This window comes from Panulirus ornatus, chromosome 18 (genome assembly GCF_036320965.1).
Source record: "Panulirus ornatus isolate Po-2019 chromosome 18, ASM3632096v1, whole genome shotgun sequence".
NCBI lineage: Eukaryota > Metazoa > Arthropoda > Malacostraca > Decapoda > Palinuridae > Panulirus > Panulirus ornatus.
The window spans coordinates 55,683,334-55,706,081 of record NC_092241.1 but is presented as its reverse complement, the minus strand read 5'-3'; the positions used below and the strand labels follow the sequence as shown (position 1 = coordinate 55,706,081).

The 22,748-nt window shown below is 41.1% G+C and overlaps 1 protein-coding gene across 1 annotated transcript in view; it reads left to right on the top strand.

Moving 5' to 3' along the window:
* The window catches only part of LOC139755123 (uncharacterized), a 161,108-nt gene that overhangs the window by 32,519 nt on the left and 105,841 nt on the right, over positions 1-22,748 (top strand). Inside the window, exons 6-9 of the mRNA XM_071673266.1 lie at positions 627-785; positions 5,913-6,124; positions 12,153-12,302; positions 16,943-17,143. Coding sequence (XP_071529367.1) covers positions 627-785; positions 5,913-6,124; positions 12,153-12,302; positions 16,943-17,143 — 722 coding nt within the window. The remainder of the gene's footprint in view (positions 1-626; positions 786-5,912; positions 6,125-12,152; positions 12,303-16,942; positions 17,144-22,748) is intronic.

The following is a 22,748-nucleotide window of genomic DNA, read 5'->3' as shown; positions in this document are numbered from 1 at the left end:
AATAACCTTACCAACCAGTCAACAATACAGTCACCCCCTTTTTTAATAAATTCCACTGCAATACCATCCAAACCTGCTGCCTTGCCGGCTATCATCTTCCGCAAAGCTTTTACTACCTCTTCTCTGTTTACCAAATCATTTTCCCTAACCCTCTCACTTTGCACACCACCTCGACCAAAACACCCTATATCTGCCACTCTATCATCAAACACATTCAACAAACCTTCAAAATACTCACTCCATCTCCTTCTCACATCACCACTACTTGTTATCACCTCCCCATTTGCGCCCTTCACTGAAGTTCCCATTTGCTCCCTTGTCTTACGCACTTTATTTACCTCCTTCCAGAACATCTTTTTATTCTCCCTAAAATTTACTGATAGTCTCTCACCCCAACTCTCATTTGCCCTTTTTTTCACCTCTTGCACCTTTCTCTTGACCTCCTGTCTCTTTCTTTTGTACATCTCCCACTCATTTTCATTTTTTCCCTGCAAAAATCGTCCAAATGCCTCTCTCTTCTCTTTCACTAATACTAATTGATAAATTTATAAGGAAGAAATGTTTAAAGTGTATAAAAATGCATTGGTTTAATATTTCATCACATATATGAAATTTATGTTTTACAGGTACATCTGTGGGAGAGAGAGCTAACGCGGTCTTTTGATGGGAAAAATTCCAGCTACATTTTAGGCCATTGGTCAGTAGTTATGTGTCCCAGTGATGTCCCATTACCTTGTCTTCAGTCAAGAGAAACCCAAGTAACTTCTTGCTTCTTGCCTGAGGGAGTAAGTTCCATGTACTGAAGCAGGCTTTTGAATATTGTCCGATTTTGTAAAAGCTGTTTTTAAAGGAATTTCTTTATTAGCATTGTCATTCATAGATATTGTCATTTTTGGTAGTAAAATTGAGATTAGATGGAAATGGTAATTGCTGAGAAATAGCGTTGAACATTTATGGTCTTTGGAATCTGGTTCTGATTCAAGATTGAGAGAATGTTACTTTAGATCAGACTAAATACTGTATGGGAATACCTAGGGTGTAAAATGTCACTGCTTAGAAATATTCAGGGAGGAAATTAAACTGCCTGATATGTAATGATAATTCTTCAAGCTGTTTATTTAACTAACCAAATCTGGGTGAAGCCTAACCCAGCTAAACCTGACAGATGCCCCAAACCTAAGCCTGTGTTGATGAGGTCCCTTACTTAGAGCAGTTTTGAGTATACACAGTTAAAATAATGTACATGAAACACTAACTGTGCTGTGCAACAAGTCTAGCATATTTGCTGTATTTTTTCCATGCATCAGGAGAGTGTCACATGGCTCTGGGCTGTTTCTAGCCAAATCCAGTGGGATGCAGCTCGTCTTTATGAGAGGATGTACACAGCAGTGCACAACAAAGGTCATCACAACACTGACCTTGTTGCCCATGCTTTGCCTGTTTTTTTTGTTAGTGTGACATTTACCCCATGAGGAGCTCCAGAGGTTAGCTTGATTTTTTTTTTTTTTTTTTTATACTTTGTCGCTGTCTCCCGCGTCTGCGAGGTAGCGCAAGGAAACAGACGAAAGAAATGGCCCAACCCCCCCCCCCATACACATGTACATACGTCCACACACGCAAATATACATACCTACACAGCTTTCCATGGTTTACCCCAGACGCTTCACATGCCTTGATTCAATCCACTGACAGCACGTCAACCCCTGTATACCACATCGCTCCAATTCACTCTATTCCTTGCCCTCCTTTCACCCTCCTGCATGTTCAGGCCCCGATCACACAAAATCTTTTTCACTCCATCTTTCCACCTCCAATTTGGTCTCCCTCTTCTCCTCGTTCCCTCCACCTCCGACACATATATCCTCTTGGTCAATCTTTCCTCACTCATTCTCTCCATGTGCCCAAACCATTTCAAAACACCCTCTTCTGCTCTCTCAACCACGCTCTTTTTATTTCCACACATCTCTCTTACCCTTACGTTACTTACTCGACCAAACCACCTCACACCACACATTGTCCTCAAACATCTCATTTCCAGCACATCCATCCTCCTGCGCACATCTCTATCCATAGCCCACGCCTCGCAACCATACAACATTGTTGGAACCACTATTCCTTCAAACATACCCATTTTTGCTTTCCGAGATAATGTTCTCGACTTCCACACATTTTTCAAGGCTCCCAAAATTTTCGCCCCCTCCCCCACCCTATGATCCACTTCCGCTTCCATGGTTCCATCCGCTGACAGATCCACTCCCAGATATCTAAAACACTTCACTTCCTCCAGTTTTTCTCCATTCAAACTCACCTCCCAATTGACTTGACCCTCACCCCTACTGTACCTAATAACCTTGCTCTTATTCACATTTACTCTTAACTTTCTTCTTCCACACACTTTACCAAACTCAGTCACCAGCTTCTGCAGTTTCTCACATGAATCAGCCACCAGCGCTGTATCATCAGCGAACAACAACTGACTCACTTCCCAAGCTCTCTCATCCCCAACAGACTTCATACTTGCCCCTCTTTCCAGGACTCTTGCATTTACCTCCCTAACAACCCCATCCATAAACAAATTAAACAACCATGGAGACATCACACACCCCTGCCGCAAACCTACATTCACTGAGAACCGATCACTTTCCTCTCTTCCTACACGTACACATGCCTTACATCCTCGATACAAATGTATAATACCTGTAACTTTAACTTCTTTGTTGCTTTTACCCTTAGATGCATTTCATTGTAGCTTTTGAGCTTAAAGCTAGAGATATATGTATTGATACCCCTCTGAGGGATTTTACTTGGTTGCCTTTCCTTGTGGTAAAGTACAGTGTTTTTTACCATATAATATTTAGATGTTAATGTGTTAACATGATGAACATAAAAGAATGAAAACATGCTGTTTTTGACATATAGCATGCTTAATTTTGACCTTCAGGACTTAAGGTATGTTTCTCAAAGTTCACACCCTGTAACCCTTCATTTCCCATGGGAGTAATACCTTGCCAAATGTCGTATTTGCAGCCGTATGTCTGCCATGAATATTTGCATAATCCAGTGGTTGGCAAGGGACTGCTTTACAAACATTTTTATGATGATGGTTCCACCAGTCATGGACAGAAATGATGATTAAGGTCTAGCTTTAGACAAAACATGAAAAAGGGCAGTCCCAGGCAGTATTAAGTTTGTATAGATATGAATGTGTTATAGTTGGTAGTAGTTGGTAGGTAGCCAATGACTAGGGAGGTATATTACCAGTACAACCTGCCTGAGTATCAGGAGGGTTTGTGATGAATGCATAGTGACCCAGCTCTTCAGTGGTTGTCAAGTTGGACTCATCTGACCCAGGTAGCTTTCTTTTCTTTCTGCCTCACCTACACATGGACTACTGGCATCTACAAACATACAGTCTCATCTTGTCATACATAACTCTTAACAAAACTTAACTCACACTTCTCATTCTTTGTGAGTCTAGATTTTCTTGTAGTGATCTCTATGTGCTCGCCCTGCCTTTTGGCAAAATGGTAAGAGCAACAAATAGTAGTAAAAGGTAGTAATATTATGCAGGAGCATTAGGTGGAAGCATTATGTAGAAGTAGTTGGTAGGAACATTAGGAAGGAGCATTAGGTAGAAGTAGTTGGTAGATTGGCAAACACTGCCTTAGAGTTGCCTTTGCACTAGAGTTGCCCTCTGCCAGTGGCCTGTTTAGGGTGAGGCACCAAAGGCTAAGAAGTGGTACTGAAATTCACTTGTTATGGGGACTCTGTTGCCATGGCCACCCTCCCTGAGGGAATTCCAGTTGGGAACAGGCATCAAAGATATAGATAGAAGTTGTGAGCAGTCTCATGCAGTTCTGTGCTTTTCATGCAAGTCTGATATATATATTTGATTGCCTCTTTTTGTGTATGGAGGGGGATTTTGCACCTACAGGGCAAGACCTAGTCTGTTATCCAACAGCCCTAACCATAGTAAGGCCCTCCATAACAACTAACACATGTGAAACACGAAGTTATATTACCCTGCCAACATCAGCCAGTGGAATGAAAAATTAAAAGAGATGAGTACTTTGAAAAAGTAGACTCCCAACTCTCCTTACATCAATCATCTCTCCAACTTATTAACAGCCACTTTATCACTTCCTGTTGAAGACTCCTTTATGCTGACACTGTGTGCCTCCCAACCTACACCTTCAGACTCTTCAACCCAGGACTTGGCGAAAGAATTTGAAACCACCATATACAAAATCAGTTTGAGAAGTGAATTTCGTTTGCATCCCTCCCTTGAAAATTCTTGAGTTCAAACTTGCCAGGATTTGATGAAAAGAACCAACAGCAACATCACTTTTGTAATAACAGAAAGTAAATTTCTGTTGCATAATAATATGGCAATGGGAATGGATGAAGGCAGCAAGTATGAATATGTAAATGTGTATATATGTATATGTCTGTACATGTATGTATACATTGAAATGTATAGGTATGTATATGTGTGTGTGTGTGGGTGTTTATGTATATACATGTGTATTTGGGTGGGTTGGGCCATTTCTTTCGTCTGTTTCCTTGCGCTACCTCGCTAGCACGGGAGACAGCGACAGAGTATAACAGATAAATAAATAAGTACTTATTGTTCAGATATGATGAAGGCATAGATTTTGGAGTAGTTATTATTGAAGAATCTTGTATTGCAGAACTTTTAAAAGAATCATGTTTACTTCAGAACTATATGATATTCAGGCTGCTTATAAACTTACTGAACAATCTCCAAAACCAAAATTTACAGTGTGCTCTAGTTCCCAAAGTGCACACCATGCTATATCATAATATGCTTCATTGGATCCCATAGTTCAGAAAGTCCAAGATTGGATTGTGTGAATCCTTGCAAAGCATAAGAGTGTGGAATTTTGTCAGTGTCTCGGACATGCTGGTATCAGCAGTAACGACATAGCTAATGTCGAAGCTAAAGCAACTATGTCTAGCAATATCTATGAAAGTTATACCTCACAATGATTTTATGGGTTATCTATATCTCTGATGCCCATTTCCTTTGGGAACTCCCATCAAGGGTATGGCCACAGCAAAAGAGTCTCCACTTATCCCTGTTCTTATGTATCTCCCTTGCATAAACCAGAAGGGACTTTGGAGTCCAGAAGAATAACAAACTATGGAGGATAAAGGAAGGTGTTGAATTTATCTACTTTCAGCAAGAATCACCATTTTGAGATAATACTTGTTGAAAGAGGATTGTTGACCCATCGACCCATGGTCACCTATAAAGAGGAGACCTGCTTCATTATGTTACACTTGCAGTTGCTGTATTAACTTGGAATATGTGCTAGTGGAAAGCCAAAAATGTGGGAGTTTCAGAGTCAAATGTGGACTATGCAATAACAGTGGAAGAACTTGAAGTATTAGGAAAATTTGAGAAAATAATGTTTATGTAAATATATTTATGAATTTTTTAAAGGAAGTCAAAAGCAGTGAGGAGTTTCTATCAAGAGAGTGAAGCATGTGTATGAGTAAGTAGAGATGAGTGTGAGTGGTTCCTGTCGAAAGTGGGTCTGCTGCAGGGTTGTATGATGTCACCATTTCAGTTTAATCTTTCAGTGGATGGGGGTGAGGAGAGTAAATGCAAGGGTCTAGGAAAGGGGGACAGGTAAGCATTTTGTTAAGGGTTGGAGAGCCTGGGAGGTGGGTCATTTGTTTCCTTATGACACATCACTGGTGGCAGATTCAAGTGAGAGGATGGTCAATGATGGTATATGATGCAAGGAAGGTTGTTCAGCTACAAAATGAGGGAAAGAGAGATGTGGTAGTGTGAGCTAGTAGGGTGCTTTACATGTATTCATAAATTTTCCAAACCTGAAACTTCACACTTTGTGTTTACTAAATATATTGATTTTATATTTCAGTCTTTGGGAAAACAGTGCCACATAACCTTCAGTTTTGTTGGTGCATCCTGCCTTGTTATGACAACACTAACTTTGCAGTGGGGAAGTTCAGTGGACACATTGTCAGCAGATAAAGTACTTGCTTCATACTGGAACTCCATCTCTGTATCCCATCAGGCCATAGGAATGAGAGAAGCTGAAGTTCTTCAGAAAAAGGGTACTTTAATTTCTCGGTAAGAAAAGGTTTTTATTATTATTATCTCCTATGTAAATCTGGTTTTTGTTGTAGTCAGGAATTTAGGACTTCTTCAAGATGATAAATTTTGATGAATGCATTTTGTTATGTAATTACCCAATTGTACTGTAGGAGAGGAAGTTTTGCACTCATAGGGACCACATTTCATAAATTTTTTATTATCATACAAACCTTTGTATCCCCTGGGGATAGGGGAGAAAGAATATTTCCTGTGTATTCTCCGCATATTGTAGAAGGCGACTAATGGGGATAGGAGTGAGGGTCTGGAGACATTCCCCTTCTTTTATTTTAATTTCTAAAAGGAGTCAAGTGGGAGTGCTCATCCTCCTCAAAGGCTCAGATTGGGGTGTCTGAAAGTGTGTGATTGTATCCAAGATGAAAAGAAAGGAGAGATTGGTGGTATGTTTGAGGAAAGAAACCTGGATGTTCTGGCTCTGAATGAAATGAAGCTCAAGGGTAAAGAGGAAGAATGGTTTGGAAAAGTCTTGGAAATAAAGTCAGGGGTTTGTAAGAGGACAAGAGCTGAAGCAGAAGTTGTGGGAGTGTGTGATAGAGAGTAAGAAAGTAAATTCTAGATTGATATGGATAAGACTGAAAGTGAATGGAGAGAGATGGGTGATTATTGGTGCTTATGCACCTGGTCATGAGAAGAAAGATCATGAGAGGCAAGCATTTTGGGAGCAGCTGAGTGAGTGTGTGAGCAGCTTTGGTGCATGGGACCGGGTATTAGTGATGGGTGATTTAAATGTGAAGGTGAGTAATGTGGCAGTTGAGGGTATAATTGCTGTACATAGGGAGTTCATTGTTGTGAATGGAAACGGTGTAGACCTTTTGGATTTGTGTGCTGAAAAAAAGATGGGTGATTGGGAATACCTGGTTCAAAAAGAGAGATATACAGAAGTATATGTATGTGAGTGGGAGAGATGGTCATGGGGTATCATTAGATTATGTGTTAATAGATAGATGTGTAAAAGAGACTTTTGGATGTTAATGTATTGAGAGGGGCAGTTGATAGGATGTCTGATCACTATCTTGTGGAGACAAAGATGAAGATTTGTAGAGGTTTTCTAAAAAGAAGAGAAAATGTTGGGGAGAAGAGAGTGGTGAGAGTAAATGAGATTGGAAAGGAGACATGTGAGGAAGTACCAGGAGGGATTGAGTGTAGAATGGCAAAAGGTGAGAGCAAATGATGTGGGAGATGTGGGTAAGGAATGGTATGTATTTAGGGAAGCAGTGATGGCATGTGCAGAAGGTGGGAGGTGGGTAGATTAGAAAGGGTAGTAGGTGGTGGGATGAAGTAAAGTTGTTAGTGAAAGAGAAAAGAGAGGTGTTTGGATGATACTTACAGGCAAGAAGTACAATGACTGAGAGGTATATAAAAGAAAGCAACAGGTCAAGGGGAAGGTGCAAGGGTTCAAAAATAGTCAAATGAGAGTTGGGGTAAGAGAGTATCATTAAACTTTTGGTAGAATAGAAAAATGTTTTGGAAGAAGGTAGATAATGTATGTAAGGCAAGAGAACAAATGGGAACATCGGTGAAGGGGCAAGGGGAATGTGGTAACAGGTAGTGATGAAGTAAGAGGGCACCACCCTGCCCCTCAAGGACACAGCATCACTACCCCGTGCTTCACTGGTTAATATCCATACTATTATGTGTTAAGGTACAGTAATGATGGTGTATAAGTCCATATCATCCGACCATATTCACTGTATAGGAAATTTCCCAGTACATACTGTAAACTTGTTTCTCCATGACTTCCTCACACTATTGAAATCTAGATTATTCCAGTCTTTTAGCTGTCTATATCTCTGATGCCTATTCCCAACTAGAGCTCCATCATGGGGATGGCCATGACAATAGAGTCTCCATGAATAATGAAACTGTAGTGCTGCTCCTTAGTATTTAGTGCATCACTCTTAACAGGCCACTGGCAGAGGGTAATTCTAGTGCAGTGTTTGTAGAGGCTTCTTCCTAATGTTTGCACTGACTATTATCAAATGCTCTTTCATTTTTGCCTAATGCACCTACTTAATTGTCCCTATCTACTACTGCTATCTATTGCCCCTATCAAAAGCCAGAGCTAGCACATGGCACTCACCACAGGAAAATCTAGAGTTACAAAGATTGAGCTGTGTGAGTTAAGTGTTGTCAAGTGTTTTGTGTGACAAAGAGAGATTGTATGTTTGTGGACAGAATGCCTCAAAGAAAAGATGGCTACCTGGGTCAGAGGAGTGCGACTTGACAACCACTTAGGTGCTGGCTCATTATGCAGCTGTCACTAACCCTCCTGATGCTCAGGCAGGTAGTACTGGTAATATACCTCCCTGGTTTATGAGCTGTTGACCAACTACTACCTACTAGTCTTTTTCTTTATGATTTAAATCTCCCATTATCTGTACTCTATCATCTCTAAGAAATGAGTGATTTACTGCTTCCTCTACTATCCTTATTATTTGCTCATTGCTTTATTATAATTACCTATGTGTGCTACATGGAGAGGTAGTTATAGACTTGTGGGCGCCATCTCTTGTATTTTCTTTACTGTCTTATATCTTCTCAATTTTGCTTTGCTTTGAAGAATGTATGTGAGAAATACTTAGAAAAGCAAATGGATTTGTATGTAGCATTTATGGATCTGAAGAAGGCATATGATAGAGTTGATAGAGATGCTCTGTGGAAGGTATTAAGAATATATGGTGTGGGAGGCAAGTTGTTAGAAGCAGTGAAAAGTTTTTATCGAGGATGTAAGGCATGTGTACATGTAGGAAGAGAGGAAAGTGATTGGTTCTCAGTGAATGTAGGTTTGCGGCAGGGGTGTGTGATGTCTCCATGGTTGTTTAATTTGTTTATGGATGGGGTTGTTAGGGAGGTGAATGCAAGAGTTTTGGAAAGAGGGGCAAGTATGAAGTCTGTTGTGGATGAGAGAACTTGGGAAGTGAGTCAGTTGTTGTTCGCTGATGACACAGCGCTGGTGGCTGATTCATGTGAGAAACTGCAGAAGCTGGTGACTGAGTTTGGTAAAGTGTGTGAAAGAAGAAAGTTAAGAGTAAATGTGAATAAGAGCAAGGTTATTAGGTACAGTAGGGTTGAGGGTCAAGTCAATTGGGAGGTAAGTTTGAATGGAGAAAAACTGGAGGAAGTAAAGTGTTTTAGATATCTGGGAGTGGATCTGTCAGCGGATGGAACCATGGAAGCGGAAGTGAATCATAGGGTGGGGGAGGGGGCGAAAATCCTGGAAGCCTTGAAGAATGTGTGGAAGTCGAGAACATTATCTCGGAAAGCAAAAATGGGTATGTTTGAAGGAATAGTGGTTCCAACAATGTTGTATGGTTGTGAGGCGTGGGCTATGGATAGAATTGTGCGCAGGAGGGTGGATGTGCTGGAAATGAGATGTTTGAGGACAATGTGTGGTGTGAGGTGGTTTGATCGAGTAAGTAATGTAAGGGTAAGAGAGAGGTGTGGAAATAAAAAGAGTGTGGTTGAGAGAGCAGAAGAGGGTGTTTTGAAATGGTTTGGGCACATGGAGAGAATGAGTGAGGAAAGATTGACCAAGAGGATATATGTGTCGGAGGTGGAGGGAACGAGGAGAAGTGGGAGACCAAATTGGAGGTGGAAAGATGGAGTGAAAAAGATTTTGTGTGATCGGGGCCTGAACATGCAGGAGGGTGAAAGGAGGGCAAGGAATAGAGTGAATTGGATTGATGTGGTATACCGGGGTTGACGTGATGTCAGTGGATTGAATCAGGGCATGTGAAGCGTCTGGGGTAAACCATGGAAAGTTGTGTGGGGCCTGGATGTGGAAAGGAAGCTGTGGTTTTGGGCATTATTGCATGACAGCTAGAGACTGAGTGTGAACAAATGGGGCCTTTGTTGTCTTTTCCTAGTGCTACCTCGCACACATGAGGGGGGAGGGGGATGGTATTCCATGTGTGGCGAGGTGGCGATGGGAATGAATAGCTGCAGACAGTGTGAATTGTGTGCATGGGTATATATGTATGTGTCTGTGTGTGTATATATATGTGTACATTGAGATGTATAGGTATGTATATTTGCGTGTGTGGACATGTATGTATATACATAGTGTATGGGGGTGGGTTTGGCCATTTCTTTTGTCTGTTTCCTTGCGCTACCTCGCAAACGCGGGAGACAGTGACAAAAAAAAAAAGAAAAAAAAAATCTCAATTTTATGTATGCTCTCTGCATTAACCTTGTCTTCATTAATTTATCCACCTCTGTTATACAGTAAAAGTGCTTTTTGAATTTTTTTAACAAGTTTTTATGCGAAATTTCATGTTAAGTTCTGTAGTTGCTCTAACTCTGCATCCCTCGAGGAACTGTTCTCTGCCTGTGTCATCAGTCTTTTTTTTTTATATAAAGATTGTGATTGGGTCACACCTTACTCTTTCTTTCAAAATGGGCAAATTTAAAGCCTTAAGCCTTTCCATGTAACTCAGTTTTCTTTATTCTGGTGCCACCTTTTTTGTCTTCCTCTGGACCTTCTCCATAAGTTCTTTATGCTTCATTGGGTACAGTGACCAAACCTGAGAAGCAAATTATAGTTTTGGTTTTATGTAGAACTTGAACAGCTTGCTAGGTACTTTCATATTTATGTACTTGAATGCTTTTCTGATATTTGCCAACAGATAGTTTGTCTCCTTAACTCTTCCTGTGATGTGATACTCTGGTAACAGGTTAGGGATGATGTCAAATGCTAGGTCCTTCTCACACAAAGAGTTCTGAAGCTTACTTCTAGCTAAACAATGATCATTTAGAGGCCATCTTTCACAGTGACTCATCCTCATTTTTCACATTTACACTAGTTGAACTTTATCAACCATGTATCAGACCAAATTTGGAGTATGTGAAAGTCCCCTTGTAAGTTCTCCTAGCTTTTCACTTCTTTTGTGACTTGCATCATGTGCAAACATATTCAGGTAGAAAGCCACACATTCTTGTAAGTCATTCACCTAGATCAAGAGCAGTAACAGTTCCAGAACTGAACCCTACAGCATTCTACAGGTGACATCCATCTGTATCCTTTGTCCTTTGTTCTCTTCCAAAAAGATAACTTATACGTATCTCTTATTCCTGGCTGTTTATCCAACTTCTTAAGCCTTCCATGAAGTACAATGTGAAATGCTCTGTAGCCTTCTCTGTTGTTTAAGACAGCTCACTCCCTCAAAAATCTAAGAGGTTTGTTATGCAAGACCTTTTTCTAAAACCATGCTGTTTCTCTCATAGATAATTTCTCCAAAGTAGAAAGTCATCCATTTGCTATATAATTACCTTTTCCAGAATCTTTCTGACCACATTTACCAGGGAGACTGGTCTGTAGTTCAGTGTCTGTTCCCAGTCTCCTTTCTAATAGACAGATATGACTTTTGCCCTTTGCTACTACCTTGGCACTTTGCCCTTTTCTGGCAATTTCTTTGATGGTATTTCATGAGTTTTTGTCTAGTTCTGCACATATGGTGGAATTTTTTCAGGACCATGAGCCTTGTATGGGTCAAGATCCTTTCATATTTTGTAAATGTTCTGTATAGATATCACTTCTTTATAAAATCTCCTCCATATTCCATCACACTGTTTTTGGATCTGCGGTGTTGAGAAGTTTGCATTTTCTTCTTCCTTGTTTTCAGTATTCTTTACAAAGTTTCTCAGGCTCTCTTTCCTTATCCTTGTGTGATCTTGCCTTGCTCTCTTATGCTTTACAAATGCTGACTGACTGGAGTGCATCCAAAATATTTGTTACTGTACGTCTTGAAGCTCTTTTGCTTTTTGACATCTTTTATTAAACCATTTTTCCCTGTTTAATAACTTCTGCAAAGTTCAAGTTAGAGATACCCTTGTTCCTTCTCCTTCATTGTAAATTTCACCAGACCTAGCATCAGATATATAATGTATTGATTATAATGTGATCTTCTTTTATAGGGAAATGGTATATGTTCTTTTTCCTTTGGCCTAGAAAGAAAGTTTTTAATTTTCCATTCATTATTGCTTCCAGATATGCTCATTGTCGAAGCCTTATCTGCATTGCTGTGAATTCTTCTCAACAACAGTGTTCCAAACTACTTTTTCTGCATCCCTTTTGTAATACTGCTGTTGTGATTAGTGTGTGTGATGCTGTTTATCAACAGGATCTTCATAATGCAAAGTTAGTATAGTGCTATATTTTTGATGATGTACCTTAACTAACTGACTTTATGTTTCGCTTTGAAACCTGTCCTCCCCTTTAACCAATAAACATGCTATTCTCATTTCATTTGTTGGACATATCTGAGTTTGGAAAAGTGTGTGAAAGCAGAAAGTTGAGAGTAAATGTTGTGTATGAAAGCAAGGTTGGCGAGTTCAGTAGGGTTGAGGGACAAGTTAATTGGGATGTAAGTTTGAATGGAGAAATATTGGAGGAAGTGGTGTTTTGGATATCTGGGAGTGGACTTAGCAGCAGATGGAAGTGAAAGTGAGTCATAGGGGAGGGGAGGGGCAAAGATTCTGGAAGCGATGAAGAATGTATGGAGGGAGAGAACATTATTTCGGAGAGCAAAAATGGGTATGTTTGAAGGAATAGTAGTTCCAACAGTGGTTATCTAGTTGCGAAGCATGGGCTATAGATAGGATTGTATGGAGGAGGGTGGATGTGTTGGAAATGAAATGCTTGAGGGCAATAAGTGGTGTGAGGTGGTTTGATCGAGTAAGTAATGAAGGGTAAGAGAGATGTGTAGAAATCTAAAGAGTGTGGTTGAGAAAGCAGAAGAGGGTGTGGTGAAATGGTTTGGACATATGAAGAGAATTAGTGAGGAAAAATTGACAAAGGGGATATACGTGTCAGAGGTGAAGGGAACAAGGAGAAGCGGGAGACCAAATTGGAGGTGGAAGGATGGAATGAAAAAGATTTTAAGTGATAGGGGCCTGAACATACAGGAGGGTGAGAGGTGTGTAAGGAATAGAGTGAATTAAAACAATGTGGTATACTGGGGTTGATGTGCTGTCAGTGGACTGAACTAGGGCATGTGAAGTGTCTGGGGTAAACCATGGAAAGGTCTGTGAGGCCTGGCTGTGGATAGGGAATGCCATGGTTTCAGTGCATTGCACATGACAGCTAGAGACTGAGTGTGAACGAATGTGGCCTTATTTTGTCTGTTTTCCTGGCGCTACCTCGCTGAAGTTGGGGATAGCAATGCTATTTCCTGTGTGGTGGGGTAGCAACAGGAGTGGATGAAGGCAAACAAGTATGAATATGTACATGAGTATATATGTATATGTCTGTGTATGTGTATGTATATGTATGTGTAAGGATGTAAGGGGAGTGGGGGAGGAATGGGATGTATTTAGGGAAGCAGTGATGGCTTGCACAAAAGATGCTTGTGGCATGAGAAGCGTGGAAGGTGGACAGATTAGAAAGGGTAGTGAGAGTTGGGATGAAGAAGTAAGATTATTAGTGATATAGAAGAGAGAAGCATTTGGAAGATTTTTGCAGGGAAATAATGCAAATGAGTGGGAAATGTGTAAAAGAAAGAGGCAGGAGGTCAAGAGAAAGGTGCAAGAGGTGAAAAAGAGGGCAAATGAGAGTTGGGGTGAGAGAGTATCATTGAATTTTAGAGAGAATAAAAAGATGTTTTGGAAGGAGGTAAATAAAGTGCGTAAGACAAGGGAACAAATGGGAACATCAGTGAAGGAGGCTAATGGGAGGTGATAACTAGTAGTGGTGATGTGAGAAGGAGATGGAGTGAGTATTTTGAAGGTTTGTTGAATGTGTTTGATGATAGAGTGGCAGATATAGGGTGTTTTGGTTGAGGTGGTGTGCAAAGTGAGAGGGTTAGGGAGAATGATTTGGTAAACAGAGAAGAGGTAGTAAAAGCTTTGTGGAAAATAAAAGCCAGCAAGGCGGTGGGTTTGGATGGTATTGCAGTGGAATTTATTAAAAAAGGGGGTAACTGTGTTGTTGACTGGCTGGCAAGGTTATTTAATGTATCTATGACTCATGGTGAGGTGCGTGAGGATTGGCAGATTGCTTGCATAGTGCCATTGTACAAAGGCAAAAGGGATAAAGTGAGTGCTCAAATTACAGAGGTATAAGTTTGTTGAGTATTCCTGGTAAATTATATGGGAGGGTATTGATTGAGAGGGTGAAGGCATGTACAGAGCATCAGATTGGGGAAGAGCAGTGTAGTTTCAGAAGTGGTAGAGGATGTGTGGATCGGGTGTTTGCTTTGAAGAATGTATGTGAGAAATACTTAGAAAAGCAAATGGATTTGTATATTGTGTTTATGTATCTGGAGAAGGCATATGATAGAGTTGATAGAGATGCTCTGTGGAAGGTATTAAGAGTATATGGTGTGGGAGGCAAGTTGTTAGAAGCAGTGAAAAGTTTTTATTGAGGATGTAAGGCATGTGTACGAGTAGGAAGAGAGGAAAATGATTGGTTCTCAGTGAATGTTGGTTTGCGGCAGGGGTGCGTGATGGCTCCATGGTTGTTTAATTTGTTTATGGATGGGGTTGTTAGGGAGGTGAATGCAAGAGTTTTAGAGAGAGGGGCAAGTATGCAGTCTGTTGTGGATGAGAGAGCTTGGGAATTGTCAATTGTTGTTCGCTGATGATACAGCACTAGTGGCTGATTCGTGTGAGAAACTGCAGAAGCTGGTGACTGAGTTTGGTAAAGTGTGTGAAAGAAGAAAACTGAGAGTAAATGTGAATAAGAGCAAGGTTATTAGGTACAGTAGTTAGGGACAAGTCAGTTGGGAGGTACATTTGAATGGAGAAAGACTGGAGGAAGTGAAGTGTTTAGATATCTGGGAGTGGATCTGGCAGTGGATGGAACCATGGAAATGGAAGTGAGTCATAGGGTGGGAGAGGGGGCAAAAGTTCTGGGAGCATTGAAAAATGTGTGGAAGGCGAGAACATTATCTCAGAAAGCAAAAATGGGTATATTTGAAGGAATTGTGGTTCCAACAATGTTATATGGTTGCGAGGCGTGGGCTATAGATGGAGTTGTGCGCAGGAGGGTAGATGTGCTGGAAATGAGATGTTTGAGGACAATATGTGGTGTGAGGTGGTTTGATCAGGTAAATAATTAAAGGGTAAGAGAGATGTGTGGTAATAAAAAGAGTGTGGTTGAGAGAGCAGAAGAGGGTGTTTTGAAATGGTTTGGTCTCATGGAAAGAATGAGTGAGGAGATTGACCAAGAGGATATGTGTGTCAGAGTTGGAGGGAACGAGGAGAAGTGGGAGACCAAATTGGAGGTGGAAAAATGGAGTGAAAAAGATTTTGAGTGATCGTGGTCTGAACATGCAGGAGGGTGAAAGGCATGCAAGGAATAGAGTGAATTGGAATGATATGGTATACTGGGGTCGACGTGCTGTCAGTGGATTGAATCAGGGCATGTGAAGCGTCTGGGGTAAACCATGGAAAGTTTTGTGGGGTCTAGATGTGGAAAGGGAGCTGTGGTTTTGGTGCATTATACATGACAGCTAGAGACTGAGTATGAATGAATGTGGCCTTTGTTGTCTTTTCCTAGCGCTACCTCACACACATGCGAGTGGAGGGGGTTGTCATTTCATGTGTGGCGGGGTGGCGACGGGAATGAATAAGGGCAGACAGTATGAATTATGTACATGTGTATATATGTATATGTCTATGTGTGTGTATATATGTATACGTTGAGATGTATAGGTATGTATATGTGCGTGTGTGGACGTGTATGTATATACATGTGTATGTGGGTGGGTTGGGCCATTCTTTCATCAGTTTCCTTGTGCTACCTCGCTAACACGGGAGACAGCAACAAAGTGTAATGAAAAGAAAAAAAATGTGCATGTATGGGTGTTTGTGTATATGTATGTGTATATGAGTGGATAGGCCATTCTTTGTCTGTTTTATGGCACTACCTCACTGACATGGGAAACAGCGATTAAGTATGATAATGATAATAATGATGATAATAATGATAAAAAAGAATGATAATAATTTCTCTTGAAATTGAGAGAACTTCTGCAGTTTCAAGGCTGTTCTGCAATCAGAAGAATCCTCCTCCACACACCCATATCTGTAGCCCATACCTCACATCCATATTGTATTCTTGGAACTACTATACCATCAAAAATATCCATTTTGCTCCTCCGGATAATGATCTTTCTACCCACACATTCTTTAGTACTCCCAGAACCATATCCCTCTCACCCATTCACAGCTAGTACACTCTCAGGTGTCTAAAACACTTCTCTTTCTTCAAGTTTTCTCCATTGGAACTCAAACCCCAAGTAAAGTAGCCTTTTCCACATTCTTAGTTGATAAACTTTCCTCTCCCCATGCAATGTCACTTGCTGCTTTTTGCACTGTTCAGTATTTACATTATTGCTCGATTTGTGCAATGAAGCAAAGGAGGTGCTACCAGACTATGTCTGATAGTGGATATACTGTGAGGAATTCACTTTGGCAAGGCTGTATCATTGTCAGTGGTTGGAAAGGAATTCAATCTTGTCATAGATGTTCAACATTTACATTAATGCTCGATATGTGCAGTGAAGCAAAGGAGGTGCTACCAGATTGTGAGGGAATTCATTTTGGCAAGGCTGTATCATTGTCAGTGGCTGGAAAGTAATTCACTCTTGTCATAGACCTTCATGTTCCTAAGGAGTCCTCCTTTTTCCAGCCCTTGAGAGGGGTGCAGCCTGAAAGCTGTAGATGCCCTATAAAAGGGTCCTGGAGTTGCTTGATGATGATAATGATAGGCATACTTAGGACACCTATCTAAAACATATGAGATATAAAGATAATCTTACATTTTTTTCCTTACAGCAGTACTAAGTCACACTGGATAAGTGATTTGGCCTGGTCTCGAGATGACACTTACGTAGTAGGGTGTCTAAGGTCTGGAGCTATCTTTTTGGCCACAAGGATGGGACCTCTTATGAAAATCTCATGTACTGGAAGGAATCTGCAGCTCCAGCCATCAATAATACTGCCTCTGCATCCTCTTTCCATCCCACCAAGCAAGGAGTAAGTATTTTATCATAAGTATAATGTGTAACATTATGATAGTGAAAGATTAGCTGGAAAGATATGATTTTGCTTATCAGATCTCACTAATAAGGATATTAGTTGAGTAGATATGTAAAAAGAGAAAGAGAAACCTGCATGGAGAGTTAGAATATAGTTAATAACGGTCCTAATCTCTTACTAATCCTATGCCCCTCCTCGTAACCTCCTTTCGGACTGTCTAGTAAGGACTTCTGTCCATGAACACAAGCAAGGCTTATGGTCCTGATGGCATCCATCTCTGTGTACTGAATGAGTGTGCCTTTGAACTCACACTGTTGCTTGTTTGTCTGTTCTGTTTCTGTTTAAAAACCAGAACTTTTCCTTCATCTTTGAAGCTTGCATTAGCACACCCCATCCCTAAGAAGGGTGACCATTCTATCCTCTTGAACTATCATACTGTTGCTTTGCCATCTACCATTTCCAAAGTCCTCTCTCTTTCTCAGCTCCCATATCCTTAAACATCTTAAATCTCACAGTCTTCTCTCTGATCACCAGTATGGCTTCAGTAAGATGAGATCCATTGATGATATTTTTTCCTATCTGAATTATGTCTGATCATCATCTCCAGAAGATTTTAAGGAGTCCTTGTTGTTGCCCTTGACATATCCAAAGCTTTTGACTGGGTTTAGCATTGGTGTCTTATTTCTAAGCTCCTTTCTTTTGGCTTCCCTCCCTCACTCTGCTCCCTCATATCTAACTCTCTCTCTGGCTGATGTATCTCTGTGATTGTTGTTAGATCAGCCTCTCCCCCTTTATCCATCAGCAGTGATGTTCTTAATGGTTCTGTTCTGTCCCTTACACTTTTTGTCCATTTTATCAATGATTTCCTCTCTACCACTAAAGACCAAATGTGCTCATATGCTGACAACTCAACAGTGCATTCCTTGAAACATCCCTCAGTTTTGCTCCTCCTTCTCTCAGTTGGATGTGCATCATGTCTCAGCACAACTTCCTTGAGAAACTCAAACTTGGACAGGATATCTCAGTGGGAAGATGAAATCTGGTTAAGGATAATGCCTCTAAGACCAAGTTTCTACCTATCTCTGTTGAAAATTCCTTATAACTTTCCTCTCACCTCTGACAGTTCTGTAATTCCACCTCCTGACTAACTGAACATACTTGCTATTACTGTAACATCCAGTGTTTCTTGGAACCCATATTACAGAAATAGCTGAGTCTGCCTTTTAAGAATTGGGAGTCCTGTCTATGTCAAAATTCATTTTCTTCAGGACAATTGCTCCGTTTATACAAAGGAGTACTGCTCTCACATTTGGGGTACTTCTAGCTCTGCATCCTTATATGGCAGAGTTGAGTCAAAAACAATCCAACTTAAAAGCTCTTCCCAGGCTTACTTCAAAACTTAACCTGCTTGCCCTATGCTGCAATGTTGGTTCCTTTCCCTCTTCTATAGGTTTTTGCTCCTGAGACCTGGTTGCTTTTCTGCCTTGACCACTAAGTAGACCATGCAATACTCATCAAGTTGCTGCATCACATGATCACTGTATGGCTTTTGGCAACTCATGGGTGGGCCATTTTGATAACTATGTCTTTCCCTCTATTTTGAAGCTTTGGGACTCCCTTCCCTATCATGTCTTTTCCAATAACTTTGACCTGGCTTATTTTAAAGGACAGGTTTTTCACTACCTCAAAATTCACACCAAGATTCTTAAATGCTTTCCTGTCTTTTTTTCCTTTTCACAATATTTTCTCTATTTCAGTTCAGGACCAGCTTTGATATGTACTGCAGCCTACAGTGTAAAAAAGTAATCTTGAGTCTTACAATGGCTCTTTATTTGGAAGCCAGTTTTTATTAAGATTCCCATAACAAATGGAGTGGATGGCTAAGACTGGTGGAATTTAGTGCTATGTTGTAAGAGAAAAGCTGTTGAAAGTAGTGAAGTATTTTCTGCATAAATGTGGTCTGAACAGAGACTTTGCTCCTTTGTGTTGGATCAAGTTAATGTGCTGACTGAAATTGTGTGGAAGTTCATATATTATACTTTGTCGCTGTCTCCTGCGTCAGCGAGGAAGCACAAGCAAACAGATGAAACAATGGCCCAACCCACCCACATACACATGTATATACATACACATCCACACACGCACATATACATACCTATACATCTCAACGTATACATATATATATATACACACACAGACATATGCATATATACACATGTACATAATTCATACTGTCTGCCCTTATTCATCCCCGTCGTCACCCTGCCACACATGAAATGACAACCCCCTCCACTCGCATTTGCGCGAGGTAGTGCTAGGAAAAGACAACAAAGGCCACATTTGTTCACACTCAGTCTCTAGCTGTCATGTATAATGCACCAAAACCACAGCTCCCTTTCCACATCCAGGTCCCACAAAACTTTCCATGGTTTACCCCAGACGCTTCACATGCCCTGGTTCAATCCATTGACAGCATGTCGACCCCGGTATACCACATCATTCCAATTCACTCTATTCCTTGCACGCCTTTCACCCTCCTGCATGTTCAGGCCCCAATCACTCAAAATCTTTTTCACTCCATCTTTCCACCTCTAGTTTGGTCTCCCACTTCTCCTCGTACCCTCCACCTCTGACACATATATCCTCTTGGTCAATCTCTCCTCACTCATTCTCTTCATGTAACCAAACCATTTCAAAACACTCTCTTCTGCTCTCTCAACCACACTCTTTTTATTACCACACAACTCTCTTACCCTTTCATTACTTACTCGATCAAACCACCTCACACCACATATTGTCCTCAAACATCTCATTTCCAGCACATCCACCCTCCTCCGCACAACTCTATCTGTAGCCCACGCCTCGCAACCATATAACATTGTTGGAACCACTATTCCTTCAAACATACTTGTTTTTGCTTTCCAAGATAATGTTCTCGATTTCCACACATTTTTCAATGTTCCCAGAACTTTTGCCCCCTCCCCCACCCTATGATTCACATCTGCTTCCATGGTTCCATCCGCTGCCAAATCCACTCCCAGATATCTAAAACACTTCACTTCCTCCAGCCTTTCTCCATTCAAACTTACCTCCCAGTTGATTTGTCTCTCAACCCAACTGTACCTAATAACCTTGCTCTTATTTGCATTTACTCTCATCTTTCTTCTTTCACACACTTTACCAACTCAGTCACCAGCTTCTGCAGTTTCTCACCTGAATCAGCCACCAGCACTGTATCATCAGCGAACATCAACTGACTCACTTCCTAAGCTGTCTCATCCACAACAGACTGCATACTTGCCCCTCACTCCAAATCTCTAGCATTCACCTCCCAAACAACCCCATCCATAAACAAATTAAACAACAATGGAGACATCATGCACCCCTGCCGCAAACCAACATTCACTGAGAACCAATCACTTTCCCTTCTTCCTACACGTATGCATGCCTTACATCCTCGATAAAAACTTTTCACTGCTTCTAACAACTTGCCTCCCACACCATATATTCTTGATACCTTCCACAGAGCATCTCTATCAACTCTATGATATGCCTTCTCCAGATCCATAAATGCTACATACAAATCCCTTTGCTTTTCTAAGTATTTCTCACATACATTCTACAAAGCAGACACCTGATCCACACATCCTCTACCACTTCTGAAATCACACTGCTCTTCCCCAATCTGTTGCTCTGTACATGCCTTCACCCTTTCAATCAATACCCTCCTATATAATCTCCCAGGAATACTCAACAAACTTATACCTCTGTGATTTGAGCACTCACTTTTATCCCCTTTGCCTTTGTACAATGGCACTATGCAAGCATTCTGCCAATCCTCATATACTTCACCATGAGTCATACATACATTAGATAATCTTACCAACCAGTCAACAATACAGGTACCCCCTTTTTTAATAAATTCCACTGCAATACCATCCAAACCCGCTGCCTTGCCGGCTTTCATCTTCCACAAAGCTTTTACTATCTCTTCTCTGTTTACCAAATCATTCTCCCTAACCCTCTCACTTTGCACACCACCTAGACCAAAACACCCTATATCTGCCACTCTATCATCAAACACATTCAACAAACCTTCAAAATACTCACTTCATCTCCTCACATCATGACTATATATATATGTGTTTTTTTTTCATACTATTCGCCATTTCCCACGTTAGTGAGGTAGCGTTAAGGATAGAGGAATGAGCCTTTGAAGGAAATTCTCTCTTGGCCCCCTTCTCTGTTCCTTCTTTTGGAAAATTTAAAGTGAGAGGGGAGGATTTCTAGCCCCCCGCTCCCTCCCCTTTTAGTGCCTTCTACGACAGGCAGGGAATACATGGGAAGTATTCTTTCTCCCCTATCCCTAGGGATATATGTATATGGGAGGGTATTGATTGAGAGGGTGAAGGCATGTACAGAGCATCAGATTGGGGAAGAGCAGTGTGGTTTCAGAAGTGGTAGAGGATGTGTGGATCAGGTGTTTGCTTTGAAGAATGTATGTGAGAAATACTTAGAAAAGCAAATGGATTTGTATGGAGCATTTATGGATCTGGAGAAGGCATATGATAGAGTTGATAGAGATGCTCTGTGGAAGGTATTAAGAATATATGATGTGGGAGGAAAGTTGTTAGAAGCAGTGAAAAGTTTTTATCGAGGATGTAAGGCATGTGTACGTGTAGGAAGAGAGGAAAGTGATTGGTTCTCAGTGAATGTAGGTTTGCGGCAGGGGTGTGTGATGTCTCCATGGTTGTTTAATTTGTTTATGGATGGGGTTGTTAGGGAGGTAAATGCAAGAGTTTTGGAAAGAGGGGCAAGTATGAAGTCTGTTGGGGATGAGAGAGCTTGGGAAGTGAGTCAGTTGTTGTTCGCTGATGATACAGCGCTGGTGGCTGATTCATGTGAGAAACTGCAGAAGCTGGTGACTGAGTTTGGTAAAGTGTGTGGAAGAAGAAAGTTAAGAGTAAATGTGAATAAGAGCAAGGTTATTAGGTACAGAAGGGTTGAGGGTCGTCAATTGGGAGGTGAGTTTGAATGGAGAAAAACTGGAGGAAGTGAAGTGTTTTAGATATCTGGGAGTGGATCTGGCAGCGGATGGAACCATGGAAGCGGAAGTGGATCATAGGGTGGGGGAGGGGGCGAAAATTCTGGGGGCCTTGAAGAATGTGTGGAAGTCGAGAACATTATCTCGGAAAGCAAAAATGGGTATGTTTGAAGGAATAGTGGATCCAATAATGTTGTATGGTTGCGAGGCATGGGCTATGGATAGAGTTGTGCGCAGGAGGATGGATGTGCCGGAAATGAGATGTTTGAGGACAATGTGTGGTGTGAGGTGGTTTGATCGAGTGAGTAACGTAAGGGTAAGAGAGATGTGTGGAAATAAAAAGAGCGTGGTTGAGAGAGCAGAAGAGGGTGTTTTGAAGTGGTTTGGGCACATGGAGAGGATGAGTGAGGAAAGATTGACCAAGAGGATATATGTGTCGGAGGTGGAGGGAACGAGGAGAAGAGGGAGACCAAATTGGAGGTGGAAAGATGGAGTGAAAAAGATTTTTGTGTGATCGGGGCCTGAACATGCAGGAGGGTGAAAGGAGGGCAAGGAATA